The following is a 20958-nucleotide window of genomic DNA, read 5'->3' as shown; positions in this document are numbered from 1 at the left end:
TTTGCATATAAGATCAGGAATGCATTTTTCCACAGCCAGTGGATGTACCCCCTGAACTATGTCATGGGATTCAAGGAAAGTTTTCTTTGGATGAAGAAGCCGTTCTTCCAGATCAGTAAGTTTCGTTTGCATATAATTACGGTGACGGGAAGGAAGTTTAGTTAGCATTTTTTCCTTGTCTATGTTTATTTTCTAATAATAGTGAGAAAATTGTATTTAAAATAAGACAAAACCTGGCTAACTGAAAAAGGCTTGGATTCAAAGGGCAGCTCTTCAAAGTAGCTGTATCACCTTGTGCAGGGAGCTCTGGGAGTCCCTTTCAGGATACCCCGAAGGTCAAAACTCTTCATACTGATACTAAGATGCTACGGTGTTACTTGCTCTTCTGACACTTTCTTTCTTGAGTGGACTTTGCCAGAGGCTTCCCAAGAGATAGAAGCAGAGGAGAGTATCTAGTTGTTAAATAGATACTAACCAGATATTAATGAGATTTTCAAAAGTGTACAACAGCATTTATTTTTGTTTTGCTTTGTAAAAAGTAGCTTTTCATAAGAATGTTATTTATGTTAACATGTAGGGTTATCTTTAGTATTTTAAAAATTTCTTAGTCATAATTTTTAATGGGTAAATGTTCATAAATATAACCACTATAAACAAAAGCCCTTTGAGAGTTAATAGTGTAAAAAGGGTTCTGAGACCCGAGTTTGTGAACCACATCTCAAGGGTAGATTTCCAGGAATGGAACTGCTGGCCATAGAGTATGTGTATCTTCATTTTTTTTTCTAGGTAATATTTCTAGGTGGTTTTTCAAGATGGTTACACTGTGTTATGATTCCAGTGGCAGTTTGTGAGAGATCCTGTTCTACATTTTGGCAAACCCTTGTCACAACTCTAATTTCTATCAATCTGGTGGATGCTCATTGACATATTGTGGTTTATATTCACAGTTCTTTGAGTACTAATGAGATTGAATGCTTTATGGCTAATAGTTAACCATTTCATTTATGTGGTACTTATTTTTTTTTAAAGATATAAATGGTTTTATTATTTTTGTTAGTTCATCCTAATGATTTCTCTTTTCTAACATAGCAACAAATTATTTCCACTTACCTAAAAGGTTGCAGTTTACAGATAGATGTGTTTTTCTTGTTTCCTTTTAGAATAGTATGTTCTCCTGTTCCTATGTTAAGGGATCTGACACAGAACACTGTAGTCAGGTAAGTTTTCCAAAATTTATGGTATTCACCCGGAACACAGCTCTGAACTTGCAAATCCATTTTTAAAAGACCTCTGATTCACAAGGAAATGGTAGCTGTTAATCCACCACTGCTTTGAGATTGGAGAGTCCCTCTGTTGCAGACCTTAGAGCAGAGCCTCTTGACTTTAAATTATGTATATTGTTAAGGTTACTGATTTAACATGCTTGCTTCTCTGTTATCTGGTTTCCCATGACAACCTGTAATTCTTCCTGGATTAGGCAAGTGGGAGGTAAAGAGTAGGAGTATCTAGCAGTTTGTTATATTGGAGCAAACAGAACTCTACACCCCAAAGGTTCACACAGCTTCCTTGTATTGCAACACACTGTTTTAATTATGTTTATAATCATGGCCTTGCAGAGTTTGAAAACAAAAATACTCTGTAGTATGTTTTAGTTAAGATGACATAGAATGTAATTGTGAAAATTTGTATTAGCAATTAGAAGCTTAAATGGCTAATTTCTTCTCTGGAAAACTAATTTATATCTCAGTTTTTTGGTGCTGACATCGTTTTCTATTGAGTAAAAATAGTATAAAATGTAATATGACTGTTTAGACTGAAATCCAACAAGTTGACTCCTCACTTGGGTAATATAATGACAGATTATTATGGCAGAGTTCAGTTGTCATTTTCTCCAATCTTTAGGGAAGACTAAAGCAAACGCATCTCAGATATTCAAGAATTTGATAAAAGCCTGCTAATCCTGAATCTTCCTTTTCCATCCATTTTTGTTTCTCTCCCTCTCAGGAAATATTTTAGGTTTTCTTTAGATTTCCCTTCATGAAGTATAAACATGTTTATTTCCTGTCTTTAATAGATTGAGGTAGTAAATGATTGCCATTCTAGAAAGGCTTTTATTTAAAGAAAACTATTTTGAATTTGAAAAATCTTTCTGGATGAGTTGCTTACGTTTACGTATAATTTTTTGTTTATCTTTACACCTATCCTGGTTCTTTGTCTTTGTGCTCTTTTGTTAAGGGTGGGTACAGAATTGAAATCCATACTCCTAAACCCATCACAATCTGGCTCCGACAGATTCAGTGTGAACACTGTGTTTTAACTCTTGGGGTCTCTGGCTTGCCTTAAAGATTGGTGCTTCAGGCGTATTAATTCCATGGTGTTCGGTCTTTGGATTGCCACATGTTTGCTTGTGCTTCTCAATTTTTCTGCATATATCCAAGGGCCTTCCTGCCTAGTCCTCTAGAAACAGTTAATTATACTTAACTTTCTAATTAGGATAGAGAGCCTTGCCCAGAGGAGAGTTACAGAATTAACGGACACATTTTGGAAGTTTTGTTTGGTTGATGATGTTGTTGGTTGGTTGTTTTTGAGCCTAAAGGGGCCTTTGGTATTTGGTGCCCACTATGTTCACAAGATTATTAAATTTATAAAACAGGATGGGCACGGTGGCTCACACCTGTAATCCCAGCACTTTGGGAGGCCAGGGTGGATGGATTACATGAGGTCAGGAGTTCGAAACTAGCCTGGCCAACGTGGTAAAAACCCGTCTCTACTAAAAACACGAAAAATTAGCCATGCTCCTAAATCTATCACAAACAATCTGGCTCTGACAGATTCACTGTAAACACTGTGTTAACCCTTGGGGTCTCTGTCTTGCCTTAAAGCAGTGGGGCTTCACGCTAATTAATTCCACTGTTCTGTCTGGTGGTGGTGCACTCCTATAATCTCATCTGCTTGGGAGGCTGAGATGAGAGAACCACTTGAACGCTTGAGCCTGAGGGACTGAGGCTGTAGTGGGCTAAGATCATTGCACTCCAGGCTGGGCAACAGAGCAAGACTCCATCTCAAAAAAAAAAAAAAAAAAAATTATAAAACAAATCTCAGATCTAAATGCATATTCAGGTATGTTTTGAAAATAACTTTATAATAAAATCAATTAAATTAGGTTAATTTGCTGAAGACTTATGGGAGACCAGCGTTAACTTTTCCCTTAGGTAAAAGTAAGTTTTAGTGTTTTCTCTGAAGAGCAATGTTGATGCTGAGATCCAGTTTTATAGCTGATTTTTACGTGCTTGTTTTAGGCCTTGTATGTTCCAGTGTTATATTTGCTTTATAACTTTAACTTACAATTTTCAGATTAAAAAAATCTCAAAATGTACTCACCAGTATCAATTGCCATTTATTTTTCTTTCGACCCCTGGCATTTTTTTTCCCCCTTCCTTATTTAAATACATGTAGTATCCCATTTGATATTTGAGAAATTGTTTCCTCAAGTTGAGTTTAGGTAAGTTCTTCCCATTCCATTCGTTCTTATCTATAGTGCTCAGAAAGTATGTTATACAGGTTGTTGAAGCCCTTTAAATTCATAAACAGACCCTTGGAGAATATAGTCAGCTCTAACCTGGGAGATCATATTTTTTTTCCCATTTCTAATTCCATAAATTATTCAACATATTAGCTTCTGCATATGACTTTAAAATCATAGAAGAGTTTTCCTCCCAATCTGTCATCTGGAGGGTAGTTGCACACACTTGTGTGCTTTTGTTTTTTCAAGGCCTGACGCACCTTGGCAGGGCCCTGACTCTGTGCCTGAACCCTTAGGTCCTCAGGATGTTTCCTTCCTGCCCAGGCTGACCCCTTCCGTACTCCTTTGACTTCCACCCCTTCCTCCTGTTGTTTGGAGTGCTCTTCCTTTCCTTTCTCCACCTGCTCATTGTCTACCGTTTATTGCTTTTCTTCTAAAGCATAATTTATATAGTTTTTATATATGTTGTTTCCAGCAGTAGTGTCATTAGGTTTTCTTTTTCTCATAGTACCTAGCATAGTTCTAAACCCATATAAAAAAAGCTCAGTTGTTCATAGTGTTGAAACCAGTGTTTGCCAAAGTCTTTGAAGAGCCTAACCTTTTTTTTTTTCAGAGAAGTGTTTCTCAGACTTTTCATATTCACTTTTGGATGAGTCAGACAAGGTATAGAATGTTTTATCTCTTCAAGGAGATTTTTTGTTTTAATGTGAATGTGTATGGAGATGGATATTTTGAAGTAACTATTTCTGAAGCATTTGCAAGGCTAATGCTTGGCAAGCAGATAACTCGAAACCTAAAGCCTGAAGGAAGTGGAATACATGCAGTCAACAGTGGATTTGATGGTGGAAAACAGTTGGCAGGGTTTCACTTTCACTGCCTGCAGTACGTTACAGGATGCTGAACTGGTTAACCTCTTCTGATATGATGTCACCATGCTATAAACTCTTTAAATGTTTTAAAATGTCAAGTATATGAATCATGAAATTTCTCTGCAAGAACAGTTTGCCTTTGCCAATTCAGCATTAATTATGGCATGTATCAGGGAAAGGTATAAAAATGAAATGATATTTGGAGTTTTCTGCTTTCTTTGTGAGCTGTGCTAGCACTCTCTAACAGTAATACTTAAAATAGCATTTCTGGCCGGGCGCGGTGGCTCAAGCCTGTAATCCCAGCACTTTGGGAGGCCGAGGCGGGTGGATCACGCGATCAAGAGATCGAGACCATCCTGGTCAACATGGTGAAACCCCGTCTCTACTAAAACTACAAAAATTAGCTGGGCATGGTGGTGCGTGCCTGTAGTCCCAGCTACTCAGGAGGCTGAGGCAGGAGAATTGCCTGAACCCAGGAGGCGGAGGTTGCGGTGAGCCGAGATCGCGCCATTGCACTCCAGCCTGGGTAACAAGAGCAAAACTCCGTCTCAAAAGAAAAATGGCATTTCTAAGGATAATTCTTCAAGTGAATCAGAAAAAAGGAGTTCCACATTCCATTCCTTTTCTATTGAGCCTTTGCTACAATATTTTCTTGTTACCAACAGTGCTGAAAGTGCTACTTGTGATATAAATAAAAACACTGTTCAGTTTCCTTATTTTTAACCATGCTTAGGTTTTAAATTTTTATTTACTTTGCCCTTGGCGTGTTTATGAAGACAATCAAGTGATTAAAATAGTGAGGAGGTTACCTGTCAAGGAAAGGATCTGTTATGCCACTCAGGGGAAAGCTGGTCTGATACATAAAAGCTTGGTGAGTCAAACAGTGTTTCACCTGCATTTGGAAAACGTGGATAAAAATGCTATTGTTTAAAAATACTTCCGTTTACAGAATTAGATGAAGCAATATAAATCTAAACACAAATCTCTTAACTCAGCTGGGCAGCCTGTTGAGTCCTGGGCAGGCTGTTTGGTTAACTCGTTTGCTTCCTCTGCTTCTCAGAGCTCGTGAGGGTGCTTCTCTCCTTAACTCATTGTTACTACTACTTTCCCCCTGCCAGATAAACTCTTCACAAGTAATGCCTTTTGCTTCTGAGGATGGAGTTTAAATGACATACACATGAAAAAAAATAAATACCTTCAAAAGTTTGGATCCATATAAAAAGTTACCTTTTGGGTCTTTGCCTAATGGATTCCTGCTTAGTCTGTGTGTTTGACTTTTAGGAAGTGTGTTTAAGTCATGGCTTTTATCACATTGGAAAAATACATTTCTAACAACATAAGAGATCTTAGTGTACATTTTTGGGAACAAATTAAAATACAAAAAATCTTTCAACCCTTGAAAGCTTAACTCATTTTAGGAGAGAGTGTGTCTTCAAATTGTTCTCAAAGATCCAAGGGAAAAATGATTTAATCCTTTGATTTCATAAATAGTGTCCTTGTCTTTGAATGGAAGCTTACAAACTTACTTTTAGATACTCCTTTTCCATCTCCTAATGGTTTGTACTGTATTAAGTATATGGATCCTTTTGTTGAGTGTGATTCTGAGAGAAAGTAGGGATGATCTTGGAGATTGTCCTATTGGCTTGGAAGGAAAGTTTTTCCCTTTCAGAGCATGAGCATGAATAATGGAACTTTTAAGACAATTTTATTAAGGGGTAATTGGCAAATAAATGGATTTGTTTTCTCAAAGTGGAATTTCAGCTATCTTTTTAAATCTCTTATAACCATTCTCCCGCAGAAGTGATTATCTCTGTGACCCTGGGATTTTCTCTTCTCCCTGGGAGTTTATTGTCTTGGTTATTTCCTTCGTTTTCTTAGTTTCAGGACTTTGTGTGCATGAGTTGCAGATCTTCATCTGAGCTCCATCTCCATTCTAGTTCCAGCGTTACCATTTTATTTATTTTCCCAACATTCCTATCCAAGATGTGTGTTGAATACTGTTGCTTAGACTGCGTTGGTGACCTCTTTATGGGCGTCCCTCTGCTCTCTTGTATACTGCTGCTGGGTTGTTCTTTCTGAAATGATCTTTGATCACTTTTACTTCCTTATTGACTACTTGCAAAGGCATCACATTATACGCACACAAACCCTCCATGACTATAACCCGCTTCAATTACGCTTTCTTCCTGCCCACTTCAGCTCATATGCATTTTTACTCTAATCTAGCCCTTCTCAACTGGAGTTCCATGGGAGAATTCTGCCTTGAGAACTTAAAGCATCTGTTGTATGTATCAGATTATACGTATCAGTTTGTGTCCTGTGTCTCTAGAATGATACTAGCTATGTTTGTTCCTTGGGAGAACTGAGAATGTACTCACTCGTCATTTTTCGTAGGGCTTAATTCCCTTGCACCACATCTCCGTTGAGAAGGGCTGCTCGAGGAAAACTGAGCTGTTCTTGGTCCTGGGACCCCTTTCCATATCTTTGTTGCATTTGTTTTCTCTGTCATCCTGTAACCAATCCTGTCTCATCTTAAGCCGCAGCGTCTTGGATGATATTTTCCTTAATCCTCAGGTGAAATAATTCCCTTCTCCCCACCCCCGAGTACACACACATCTTTAGCCTATACTGACAAAGATGTTTGTATGGAAGGTGTGTATACACACATGCTTTGACTCAGCATCTTTTCTGTGCCTGTTGTTGCATTTTCCACTTTCTTCCTTCTTTCCCTTATTAGAAGGGGAGACAGGCTTGATGCCTGGTAATGTGCATAATCCCCCTTCCCACCATGAACCATGCATGCAATAGATAGTCTATCAATTTGGCAAACTGCTAAAAAAGCCCCGCTGAAACACAGATACCTGCTTCAACACTTTATTTGCAAGTCTTGCTTTATTACCCATTTTCTCTCTTGACTTTTTATCTGCAAAGCCCTAATGAGCCCAAATACTTAACTACTATTTTGTCTATCATCCTCTTAAACCTTTGTCACTGCCTGTCCTACCTTGCCCTACCCTATGCCATCTTACCAGTAGAGAAAATCTGAGCTAAAGACAGTTGCCAGTGAAGAATGAGTTGTAAGAAGAACCAGTTGAGTAATAAGTATTGTTCAGCTGTTCTTGAGCTCATGGTGTATTTATTACAAGTGAATCCATTTTTGTGTACTTCATATTTTACATGAAAATTTCTGTAAAGCCAATGGACTCTAGTTAAAGTGGCAGTATTCAGAAAGAATACAGCTATCTAAAAATGTCAACCAGGTCAATAAAACCATTTAAACTAACTGTAAGTATAATCATTGGAGGAAATTTGAAAAATATATTTTTAAAAAGGAAACAAGTTACTGACTTATAGAGAAAAATCACTGATAATCTATTGATGAATATGTCTAGTCTGTTGCATATATATATATTTCCCATGTCATTAAGTATTCTGTTACTAAATCTTTAAAAATATTATCTGAGTTCTCCTAAAAAGGAAGAACTCTAGTTTTTTAACCAGTCCACTATTATTCATACACTTGGGTTTTACAGTCTTTCAAACATTATGAATAATAGTGTTAGAAGCATCCCTAAGTATAAATCTTAAGATTTATAACCAGAGTCCTGGAAGAAGAATTGCTGTGCCAGAAGACAGAGTTAGGTACTTACCAACCTCTGGGATAGGTACACACACATATATACCACTACCACAGCCATCACTATCAGAAAATAAGTTTGACCCAGCTTATACTCAAAGTCTGAGTATATATAGCTTTTAAAAATTGGCATATTGGCCGGGTGCGGTGGCTCATGTCTGTAATCCTAGCGCTTTGAGAAGCTGAGGTGGGTGGATCTTTTGAGTCTAGGAGTTTAAGACCAGCCTGGACGATGTGGGAAAACCCCATGTCTACAAAACATACAAAAATTAGCCGGGCGTGGTGTTGCATACCTGTAGTCCCAACTTTGAGGGAGGCTAAAGTGAGAATTGCCGAGCCTGGGAGGTTGAGACTGTAGTGAGCTGTGAGTGTGCCACTACACTCCAGCCTGGGCAACAGAGTGAGACCCTGTCTCAAAATAAAAAAGCGTATTTGTGTAGTTTTCAAATTGTGAAAACTATTTTATTATTTAAAAATCACATATTAGGAGAGAAGGGTACATGGGTCCAACTGTGAAGTTTAATATATTTTATAGCCCCCCCAATAGATTTCTTAGCTATTTGTGTACATTTTTTTATTTTGCAAAAATGTTTCTATTGGTATATCCATCTTTTCTTTATTAAAATAGGAGCTAATCTCCCTCAAAATGCTAGGGGTCTTTGCCATGGACTGGACAAAATGAAAGGCAATTTTTATTTTTTGTTGTTATAAACCTCTTCCACCTGTCCACAATACCATATCAAAATTTGAGTTGGGCCAATGGCTGTTATGTCTCTGTCATCACCAGCAGTTAGCTAGAATATGACTTTCCTCACAGAGAAAGTTACCTGAAGGTTATATGTACAAGGAATTAGAGACAGTTTGGTGAGGAAGATATTTAGCCATTTGGCAAATCCATTAACTAAAATAATTTTTGGAGAGGACTTAAACATGAAAAATACCTCAGTCTACATGATAATATAATCAGATCATTGAATTGTTTATTGTTCTTTTCCAGTATTAATTTTAAAGACCCACAGTTTGCTGAAGATTACATTTTTAAAGCTGTAATGCTTCCAGGAGCAAGGTAACAACAGTAAATTACCTAGGTTTATTTTGTACAAGTGGTTTTCATTCCTTTTACTAAAAGTTGTCTTTTTAAATGGTCAGAAAGCCAGCAGCAGTATTGAAACCTCATGACTGGGAAAAATCCAGCAATGGACGGCAGTGGAAGCCCCAGCTTGGCTTTAACCGTGACCGGAGGCCTGTGCACCTGGATCAGGCAGCCTTCAGGACTTTGGGGTGAGTTGTCAGTTTCTAGCCCTTATGTATTTTGCTTTTTCTGAGTCATCCCACAAAACAAGTCAGTATTTATGCCATCTTTTTTTTTTTTTTAAACTTTATGAAAATACTGAGTTTGTTTCACATGTATATTTTTGTCTCACCACCATATCTGACCACCGCCAACTACTATGTCCTCTCATAACATTGCTTACATACTTAAAACCAGGCAAAGAGTGGAGCTCCATCTTTAAAACCTAAACAGGCATTTTGGACAACACATTATTGTATGCCACAAATATCTGACAGACCATAAAATACAACTGTTTTGTAGATATTTTAATAACTTCGATACTGCTCTGCTTTTCTTTTTAAAAATTCACTTCTCCATTTATATGTTGCTGTATGTGTTGCATGAGTATTCTATTATTTTCTCTAAGACGTTTTACTATTTTTCTGATTGTTACTTCAAGGGAATGAAACCTCCTCTTTACCCTCAAGAAAGTTTAGCTGAATTAATCATTGTATGATGGAGAGTCTTTTTCAAGTGTTAACCAGTAGAGAAGCCTCCAGTCTCTTAAAGTTTTGTTTGCCTAGTGCTTGAAGAGTGGCATCTCATAGTTGCTTGAATTGACATTTCCCTGCAATTATCTTTTAATATGTTTATTAGTCATTTGTATTTCCTCTTCTGTGAATTTCTGATTTTTAACCTTTGCCCTTATTAGTTATTGAATTGGCTTTTTCCTAGCTGTAGAAGATACTGTAGAGAGAGGGGACTTGCACTTGAAATAACAGGTAAAGCTGGTGTAAAAAGAGCAACAGGCTTGCCATAATATTGAGTTAGGATTCATGCATTAATAATTACAACTTATAAATAGATATTTTCAATTAGCGGGGACACCTTAAGATTCCAAAAGTGATGTAGGCAGAAGGTCACCATCTGCATGTAATTTATACAGCAGATATTAAGAGGATAGTTTGGCAGAGTGATTGAGAACATGGGCTTTAGATCTTAAATGTCTGGATTCAGATACCTTTTTTTTTTTTTTAATTTAACCACTTAATATATTTGTGAACTTAACTGAACCACTCTATGCCTCCATTTCTTTATGTCTGAAGTGGAGACAGTAATTATGCCTATATATTCTTAAAATTATGAAGTTGTAAGAATTAAAGTGAGCCTAATACCTGTCAAGTGCTTAGGTAGTGCCCTAGGAACTACCCTATGTAAACACTAGCTATTATTGTTTTGGAAAGTTTTCATTCTTAGTAGCAGTAAAAGAAATGTAGATTTAAAATAGTCTGAAGATAACTTTTTGCATTGTTTCAGCTGTTTTGGAAAGCAACATAGTATTTCCTCTAAATAGAGTTGTGAGTTCAGAAGATATTCTTAACCTTTGATCCAAATTCTTCTTGGATTTGTACTGAGGAAATAATTTTAGGTGAGCATAGTTATATGCCCAAGTATTTCTATTGCACTGTAATCTATACTACTAGTACGAAATGAGAGAAATGGTTAAGTATAAGACATCAACATAGTGAAGTATTCTATAGGTGTATGCGTTTCAATTATGAAGGTGAAGAAAAGATACAGGTAAATATTTGATATAGTAAATTTAAAATAGCAAGATATAGAGTAGTCGTATATACAGTGATAGCGAGAACATGGATCCTTAAGGAAAAAACTGAAATATAAGGCAAAAAAAGACAAAACATTCAAGTTTATTTTTTGTATGATGTGAGTTGTAAGTATTTAAATGATTATCAATTAAGAGTCTTGGTGTGACAGATGAACATTTACTGTCTCTATTACCATTATGTAGTTTCCAGCTTTAATTATAAACCTTCTTTTGTATTATCTTAATCAGATCTGTTAGTGAAGACATGGCTGTGAGCATTTGTTTGTTTTATTTGTGTCAGCTGTGTTATATAATCACTATATATATATTTTTTTTCTTGTGTGGGGTCCTTTTATAGCCACGTTATGCCAAGAGGCTCAGGAACTGGTATTTACAGCAATGCTGCACCACCACCTGGGACTTACCAGGGAAACTTATACAGGCCGCTGTTGAGAGGACAAGCCCAAATTCCAAAACTTATGTCAAGTAAGCTTTTACTAATCGGTTATTTTACATTATAAATTAAATATCACAACAAAAGTTGATTTCCAATCTTCCTTGCTGAAAAAGATTGGTTTTATCAGTGCAGTGAACTTTAAAAACATGTAAGCTAGAAGAGTTGTAAGAGAATACCTTATGCACAATCTTTCATATATTTTTCATCTTTATTTTTGCAGGTGCCTTGTAGCTGTATATATTTATGGGATACATGAGATATGTTGATACAGGCATACAATTAGTAATAATTACATCAGGGTAGATGGGGTATCCATCACCTCTAGCGTGATTCTTTGTGTTAGGAACAATCCAATTATACCCTTTTAGTTATTTTTAAATGGTTTGCTATCAAATACTAGATCTTATTCATCGTTTCTAACTTTTTTTTGAGATGGAGTCTTACTTTGTCACCAGGCTGGAGTGCAGTGGCACTATCTCAGCTCACTGCAACCTCCGCCTCCCGGGTTCAAGCAATTCTCCTGTCTCAACCTCCTGAGTAGCTGGGACTACAGGTGCGTGCCACCATGCCCAGCTAATTTTTGTGTTTTTAGTAGAGATGAGGTTTCACCATGTTGGCCAGGCTGGTCTCTATCTCTTGACCTCATGATCCGCCCACCTTGGCCTCCCAGAGTGCTGGGATTATAGACTTGAGCCACTGTGCCTGGCCTCTATTTTTTGATACCCATTATCCATCCTCCCCTCCCCAGCTCTTCCTCCACTACCCTTCCCAGACTCTGGTAACCCTCCTTCTACTCTTTGTCTCCATGAGTTCGATTGTTTTAATTTGTAGTTCCCACAAATAGTGAGAACATGCAAAGTTTGTTTTTCTGTGCTTGACTTGTTTGACTTAACATGATGACCTCCAGTTCCATTCATGTTGTTACAGGTGGTAAGATCTCATTCTTTTTTGTGGCTGAACAGTACTCCTTTGTGTAGGTGTATCACGTTTTCTTTATCATTCACCTGTTGTTGGACACTTAGGTAGCTTCCAAATCGTGGTTACTGTGAATAGTGCTGGAGTAACTGTGGGAGTGCAGATGTCTTCTTGATGTACTGATTTCCCTTTTAAAGGTGTATACCTGGCTTTAAGGATTTCTGGATCATATGGTAGCTGTAGTTTTATTTTTTTGAGGATCTTCCAAATTGTTCCATATTGGGTTGTACTAATTTACATTCCTACCAGTGATCTGTGAGAGTTCCCATTTCTTCACATCCTCACCAGCATTTGTTATTGCCTGTCTTTTGGATAAAAGCCATTTTAACAGGAGCAAGATGATATCTCATTGTAGTTTTGATTTTCATTTCTCTGATGATCAGTGATGTTGAGCAACTTCTTATATCCTGTTCGCCATTTGAATGTTGAGAAATGTCTAAGAGATCTTTTGCCCACTTTAAAATCAGATTAGATTTTTTTTTCCCATAGAGTTGTTTGAGCTCTTTACGTATTCTAGTTATTAATCCCTGGCCAAATGGATAGTTTGCAGATATTTTTCCCATTCCATGGGTTGTCTCTTCACTTTGCTGATTGTTTCCTTTGCTGTGCAGAAGGTTTTTAACTTGATGTGATCCTATGTGTTCAGTTTTGCTTTGGTTGCCTATACTATTGGGGTATTGCTCAAGAAATGTTTGCCCAGACCAATATCCTAGAGATTTTCCCCAAAGTTTTATTGTAGTAGTTTCATAGATTTAAGTCCTTTTAAACTATTTTTATTTGATTTTTCTATATGGTGAGAGATAAAATTCTAGTCTCATTCTTCTGCATATGATATCCAGTTTTCCCAGCACCATTTATTGAAGAGACTGTTCTTTCCTCAGTGTTTGTTCTTGGTTCCTTTGTCAAAAATGAGTTCACTGTAGATGTATGGATTTATTTCTGAGTTCTCTATTATGTTCCAATGGTCTATGTTATCTGTTCTTATGCCAGTACCATACTGTTGTGGTTACTGCTGGTCTGTAGTATAATATGAAGTCAGGTAATGTGATTATTCCAGTTTTGTTCTTTTTGTTCAGGATAACTTTGATTATTCTGGGTCTGTTTTTCATCTTGACTATATATAGTTAACTGAAAAAGATAATTTGGATTTCTTCCTTAATCTTCACTTACAAATCTGTTTCTCAGTTAACACAGGCGAAAGAAGTATGTGGAAATGATTGCAATGTATTTCATTAATACAAGTATAATTAAATCAGATGCAATAGATATGGATTGTCATCACTTAGTTGCCTGAAAGACAAAGGTATCCCTTTCTTGATCCACATTTTATCTCCGTACTACCTACAGTATAGCTAGGCACTGCTTTAGGTAGACTATATCTTTTTTTTTTTTTTTCACTCACGTTACCCAGGCTGGAGTGCAATGGCGCGATCTCGGCTCACCGCAACCTCTGCCTCCTGGGTTCAGTCAGTTCTCCTGCCTCAGCCTCCTGAGTAGCTGGGATTACAGGCACGCGCCACCATGCCCAGCTAATTTTTTGTATTTTTAGTAGAGACGGGGTTTCACCATGTTGACCAGGATGGTCTCGATCTCTTGACCTTGTGATCCACCCGCCTCGGCCTCCCAAAGTGCCGGGATTACAGGCTTGAGCCACCGCGCCTGGCCTAGACTATATCTTTAACCCTATAGTTCTGGGAAACTTTAGTCTTTCCTTAACCCCTCATAACCTGTTTTGTGGGCAGGTCAGAAATGTTGACCACAAAAATAATTAACATGGCATTTGGATTGCAGTGGGAAAGGGAAAAGATAGTTGAGTGTTAAGACTTCATACATTTTTCATTAATTTTAAATTGTATCCCCATTTAATGTTATTTTTAAGCTCCGTTGTTATACCTACTTATCAAAGAAGTGTAAGTCATGTGCCCACGTTTCAAATTAATGTCTTCATGAAGGCTTTGTTTGTCCATTTCTGGTTGTCTGGGCGCTACAAGGGCAGCATGGAGGAGAAGAAACAGTGTGACAGATGCTCACATTTGTTAAATCTGAGTGTCATATCATTAAAACAATTTTTTCTGAATGTTTGAAATATTTCATAAAAATTTAATTAAAAAAAAAAACAACAGAGTGATACTTTGTTATAGATACCCCTCAGAACTGTTTTTAAATGAAAGCTGTACTTATTAAAGAACGTGCCAGGTTAAAATGGATGGGAAATATTTGTTCTATGCACCTAGCACCGTTTTAATGCCAGTTAAGTTACCAACCAGAAGTCCAGATTTTTTTGATGTACTACTCAAGAAGAAATTGGTTCTATAGGTCTTACTCTTTCAGAGCCCTCTGTTTTTAGCGTATTGACTTTCTCTCTGCCCTTCTCTCCAGCAGCATAGCTTTGCTGCATGGCTTAATGACATTGAATGGAGCTTTGTGAGACTCTTATCATGAAAACTCTGGACTTCTATTCAGTGAAGCACAGAAGGGGTACAGAGTTAATGGTCCTGTGGGAATCTGCTTGGTGCAGTGATTATCAGCTGTTTCCCCTAAGATTTAGCAAATAACATTTCTAGGCATTTCTGTATGTTCAGTATCAAGTCATACTATGTACAACAGGAGAGTCTAATCATTTTGAGTGAACTGTCTTTGCCCTAAGATTTTACCAATAAATGGTCAAAGCATATCCAACATATTTTTAAAGCCAGCTGTTTATTGACATATTCCTTATCAGTTTCTTTTTTCTTGTGGCTCTTTACCATTCATATGGATACCATGGCCTTCTGCTTCTAGCCTACAAGATCCTGTTCCAATAATAACAGAAAGAAAGAAGCCAGAAGGTTCTTTTTTTATTTATTAGCTTTACAGCAGAGGAGAGAATTTCATGCCCTAGGGGCCTGCAGTTCTATAGTTCTTAATCTGCCTTCTTTGGAAATAGACAACTCTTGTTTGCATCTGTGCATTTTATTTCGAATAGTGGAGTCCCTCTCTATTTTTACTAATATTACTTTGGTTAAATAACTCCTTATTTGCCATTGTTGTGGCTGTTATTAAAGTTAATGTATACTTGCACAGTACAAAATACTTACAAACAGACTTTAATTAGAATCTATGCCAGTTAGAATATCTTTATTTAAATTACGTCATGAAAAATTGGGAGATGTGGTTTGTAAAGTAGGGATTGATTTAGAGCAAGAAACAAGTGCCCTCTGCCTCATGACTTGTAAACATGGAGTTACCTTAGGATTAGTGCTGGGACTCTAAAGACATTTAACATCTTTTCAAAGGGGATAGGAGGAGTGAAAAAGTTTATGGACAAAAAATCAGCAATCATGTGGTATTTAAATTGAGCCAACAAGTGAGGAATTTGGGTTACTCTAGGCTGAGAGAAAATAATGAACTTTAAGTACATGGCAAGTATTTGGGTGGTATTAAGCATAGCATAACTGATACAAAATTAGATTGGGAGCATACATTGGAAAAGATTATGAGGGGAGGAAAGCTAATTTTAAAAATATTTTTAGTGATTTTAAAATGTATCTTTAACTGCAGTACATGTTAATTGAATAAAATGTGGCATGTAGCAATAAAACATAAAAAACACCCATAATTCCACAGTCCTGAAATAAGCAGTGTTTCTTTTCATAATTTCATGTGTGCAAGTTTTGAAAATTAGGTTATTATACATGTGTTTTTACATATACTTTTTACTGAAGTGTAACATATATAAAGTACCAAATTGAACTTATACAGTTTAGTGTTTATGAAATGGACATACTTATGTATCCACCATTCAGATCCAGTAGAAATGGATCAGTCCTCAGAAGCTAAAGGACTGATGAGTTCTTCCCCAGGCACTACCCTCAGCCCATTAAAGGGAACTGCTATCCTTACTGCAGTATCATAGTATCATATGTCACCTTTTTGTTTTTTTTTAAACTTTACCTAATAGTTTAAAAAGCTATTACATGACTACGCTTTTAAAAGCTTGCCTTCTTTTCTTCAGTCTTTGTTTCTGAAATTTATATTGCTTGTAGCAATAGTTCATCCATTGTCTTTTTTCTTTTTTTTTTGTCACCCAAGACAGTCTTGCTCTGTGGCCCAGGCTGGAGTACAGTGGTGCAATATTGGCTCATTGCAACCTCCTCCTCCTGGGCTCAAGCAATTCTGCCTCAGCCTCCCGAGTAGTTGGGATTACAGGCGTGTGCCACTATGCCTGGCTAATTTTTTATTTTCAGTAGAGATGGAGTTTCACCACATTGGCCAGGCTGGTTTCGAACTCCTGACCTTGTGATCCACCTGCCTCGGCCTCTCAAAGTGTTTGGATTACAGGCGTGAGCCGTTATGCCCAGCAGTTCATCTATTTTTGTTGCTTACAGTGTTGAATCACAGGACTATGTCACCATTTATTTACCCATCCAGTTGGAATAGCATTTGGGTTGGTTTCTCGTTTGGGATCACTGGATTGGACTGCTGTGAAACCTGTGTATCCTTCGATGCACATATGTAAACACTCGTAATGGATGTGTACTCCACAGGAATGGAATTGCAAGAGTGTGTATGTTCAGCTTTAGCGAATGAAAGTGCCAGACACATTTCCCAAATTACATTCAGGTAGTATGAATTTACACTCCTACAGCAGTGTAGGAGAGTTCTGTTTGTTTCATGTTGTAGCCAATCCTTGGTGTTGTCAGGCTTTTCACTTTTAGCCATTTGACTAAGCAGGGAGTGGTATCTCACTGAGCTTTTAGTTAGCATCTTCTTGGTGGCTAAGTTGAGCATTTATAAAAAATGCTTATTGACCATTTGGATATTTTTATGTGATGTAGTGTTCAAGGTTTGTCTTTTTTTTTTTTTAATTTATCTAAATTATTATTTTTTAAATTATTTAATTTTTGGTACATACTGTATCTGGCATTTCTCCCCATGTTATCTTTCCCCACCCCCTGCTGTCTCTCCCCTAGCGTCCCCAACTGCCCCCAGTGTGTGGTGCTCCCTCAGGCCACGTGTTCTCACTGTTCAACACCCACCTATGAGTGAGAACATGCGGTGTTTGGCTTTCTGTTCCTGTGTCAGTTTGCTGAGAATGATGGTTTCCAGATTCATCCAAGTCCCTGTAAAGGACACAAACTCATCATTTTTTATTCCTGCATAGTATTCCATGGTGTATATGTACCACATTTGCTTTGTCCAGTCTAGCATTGATGGGCATTTGGGTTGGTTCCAGGTCTTTGCTATTGTACACAGGGCTGCAGTGAACATATGTGTGCGTGTGTCTTTATAGTAGAACGATTTATAGTTCTTTGGGTATATACCCAGTAATGGGATTGCTGGGTCAAATGGAATTTGTATTTCTAGGTCCTGTCTGGTTTTTTAAACCGGGTTGTTGTCTGTTTGTTTTGTAGGCATTCTTATATTGTGGTTATGAGGGTAGTTTTATATTGGAAATATCGTTTTCCACTTGGCAATTTGCATTTTTGCTTTTTTATTGGTGTTATATGGTGAATATAAAAAGGATGATATATTCCAGAAATTAGGTTTACTCTAGAAATGCCATGTTGGTTTAACTTTTGAAAATCAGTCAGTGTAATTTTTATGCCAGCATTTTGGGAATGTGGGTGAAGGGGTTATGGGAATTCTTTGTACTTATCTTGTAACTTTTCAGTCTGAAATCATCACAATAAAAAATTAAGGACAAAAAGAATTATTACTATATAATTGATGTGTTTTGATGTTTTAAGTAATAGTGTATCTTAAATATCTATCATTTTCTAATTGCTTGTTTGTATATAGAAATAAAGTTGATTTTTGGATATTTGTATCTGACATCCTTAGTAGATTCATTTCTCCTAATAGTTTGTATGTTCTTTTGAAATTTTTTTGTGTATACAATTATGTCATCTCCCAAGTAGTGACCATTTTTATTTTCTAATCTTAATGCCTTTTGTGTGTGTGTGTGTGTGTGTGTGTGTGTGTGTGTGTGTGTGTTTTGCTTTATCGCATTAGCTAGGACCTCTCATAATTAATAGAAGTGATGATGATGATGATGATAGATATACTCATTTCATTCCCAATCAGTTTTAAGGGGGAAACTTTTACTATTTCATCATTGAATATGATGTTTGCTGCAGTGTTTTTGTTTGTTTGTTTGTAGATACCATTTATCAGATTGAGGAAGTTCTTCTATTCTTTGTTTCTAGTGGGTATTAAGTTTTATCAGATCCTTTTTTCCTCCAAAATCTGGGGGTTTTGTTTGTTTGTTTTTTTCTTTCTTGTGTTAGTATGGTAAATGACACTGATTGATTTTCAAATGTTAAACCAACATGGCATTTCTGGAGTAAACCTGATTTCTGGAATATATCATCCTTTTTATATGTCACCACATTCTGTGTGTCAGTGTATGGTGGTATTTTTTAAATCTCTGTGTTATGAGAGAGATTAGTTTTACTACTTTTTCTTTTTGCATGTTCTGGGTTAGGGTTTTTTTCTGGCTGGCCCTATAAAACAAGTTGGAAAATGTTTTCTACATTTTTATTCTCTGTATGAATTATCATAAGATTGTTGTGATTTCTTAATTTTTAGAAGAATTCAATCATCAAGCCAGTTGGACTTAGAGATTCCTTTATGAAAAGGTTTTTAATTATAGATTCAAAATTTTAAATACTGGCTTTTCAGATTTTTCAGTAAAATTGTTATGTTGGTTTTGATAAGTTCTTTTTTTATATTTGGCAGAAATGTGCCCATTCTAAAATTCCAAAATTATTGCCAGAAATTGTTCCTAAGATTTTTAAGTATGTTTTTAATTATTGTAAGACTTCAAAATTAAGTGCTGATACTGGTAATGTACAGTCACTCTTTTCTTGATTAGTGTTGCTAGAATCTATTTAATGTTTTTTTAGAACCTATTTAATTTTATTGTTTTTGCCCCCATTGAACTAACCTTTTGTTTTGTTGAATTTTTTTTTCTTTTCCCTCCTCCCATGTACCTTTGTTTTCTATTGATTTCTGCATTTGTCTTCATTATTCTCTTCTACTTTTGGGGGGATTAAATTGATATTCTTTTTCAGGCTTTTGAGATGGAGACTTGGGTAATTTAGTTTTTTCTAGTATATGCACTTCAGTGTTACAGATTTCCCTCTAATCACTTTAGCCTTATCCCACAAAGCTTTGTCTCACATATTTATTATCACTTAGTTCGTAGTATTTTCTGATTTTTATTTTGTTTTATTTTGTACCATGGATTATTTAGAAGTATATTGCTTATTATTATTATTTTTTAATGTTTTGGGCTCTTCTAATAATCTTTTAAAAGTTTATTTCTTAACTGCAGGCTAAATTTCTAGAAATGGTATTGCTGGATCAGAAGGCATGGTGAATTTCTAGACTTTTGGGCAGTGTCACCACAGCCTCCAAATAAGAGTATACTGTTTTATACTTCCTATAATGGCATATAAGAATGACTAATATCCCACTCCCATCAGTACCAGGTGTTATTTTTTAAAAGTTCTTGGCCAGTTGCAGTGGCTCACACCTCTAATCTAAGCACAAATTTAACGAAGCATGGTGGTATCCTGTAGTCTCAGCTACTCAGGAGGCCCTGGCAGCAGGTTTGGTTGAGCCTGGATTTGAGGCTGCAGTGACCTGTGATAGCGCCACTGCCCTCCAGCCTGGGTAACAGCAAGACCTTGTCTCTTTAAAATAAAATAAAAAGTTCTTGCTAATTTGATGAGGAATAATGTGTCTTTGTTTTAAGATGTGATTTTTTTTTTTTCAGTTCCTGCTTTGGTCATATTTTTACTGACCAGTTTTTTTACCTCGTAAGTCGGCTGTTCTTGTCTCTTGCTGATTTAATTTGGGCACTCACTAGTCTGTTTATGAGCTTTTAAAAACTAGCAGAAGAATGAACCAGGTACAACTCCATTCTAGAGCCACAGCATGGTGGGTTAAGGAGAGATGAGGAACGTCTGGTACTATGGCAGAGTAGATCCAAAGTCTGGAAGGTGGGAAGAAGAGAAGGCTGAAAGTCTGGATAATTGAATATGAAGAGAGGAGGAGAGGGAGAAGGGAATGAAGAGCCATATGTGTCCACTCTGGGTACTTACTGAGGCTTTTCACAGAGCTTGGAAACCCAGGAGGGTGAAGGAATATGAAAGAATGTGATGAATTATTTTGTAGAAGTCAAAGTGCCTGAAAGACATTAAAGGCATCTGTGGTAGGTAGTAATAGGAGTCAGGTTTTTGCTCAAGAGAAAGGGGACCCAGTTGGAGAGAAATATAGGGATTGTCTGCATATAAGCCAGATGTGTAAAAGCTCAAAAAAGATTTGAATAGGTTAATGGATTTTAATTGCCCTTGGTTATAAGAAAACCTTGGAAGGCTTGGGTTAAGAGGTTGGACTTCCTAGAAGGCAACCATGTCATTTCACAAATCAGTTATTCCCTAATACTTTTGTAAGAAATGCATTGGATAAGAAATGTGTAGCCTGATCTAGAATGGTCATTAAAGTATGATAAGCTCAGGCAGATGCTGCAGAAGATGAAGAAAAGAAATCTGATGTTTTGTGATGTTTCCCCAATATCATTATACATAGTCCAACATATGATTTGTTTTTTTTTTTTTTGTTTTGTTGTT

At 36.7% G+C, this 20958-nt stretch overlaps 1 protein-coding gene across 1 annotated transcript in view; it reads left to right on the top strand.

Annotated features, from left to right (window-relative positions):
• The window catches only part of XRN2 (5'-3' exoribonuclease 2), a 96039-nt gene that overhangs the window by 62812 nt on the left and 12269 nt on the right, over positions 1–20958 (top strand). Inside the window, exons 23-27 of the mRNA XM_037743094.1 lie at positions 36–115; positions 1161–1217; positions 9027–9095; positions 9179–9310; positions 11267–11394. Of these exons, the coding sequence (XP_037599022.1) occupies positions 36–115; positions 1161–1217; positions 9027–9095; positions 9179–9310; positions 11267–11394 (466 nt within the window). The remainder of the gene's footprint in view (positions 1–35; positions 116–1160; positions 1218–9026; positions 9096–9178; positions 9311–11266; positions 11395–20958) is intronic.

This window comes from Cebus imitator, unplaced genomic scaffold, assembly GCF_001604975.1.
Source record: "Cebus imitator isolate Cc_AM_T3 unplaced genomic scaffold, Cebus_imitator-1.0 Scaffold134, whole genome shotgun sequence".
Taxonomy (NCBI): Eukaryota; Metazoa; Chordata; class Mammalia; order Primates; family Cebidae; genus Cebus; species Cebus imitator.
The sequence above is the reverse complement of the archived record's forward strand: the minus strand, read 5'-3'. Positions and strand labels throughout refer to the sequence as shown.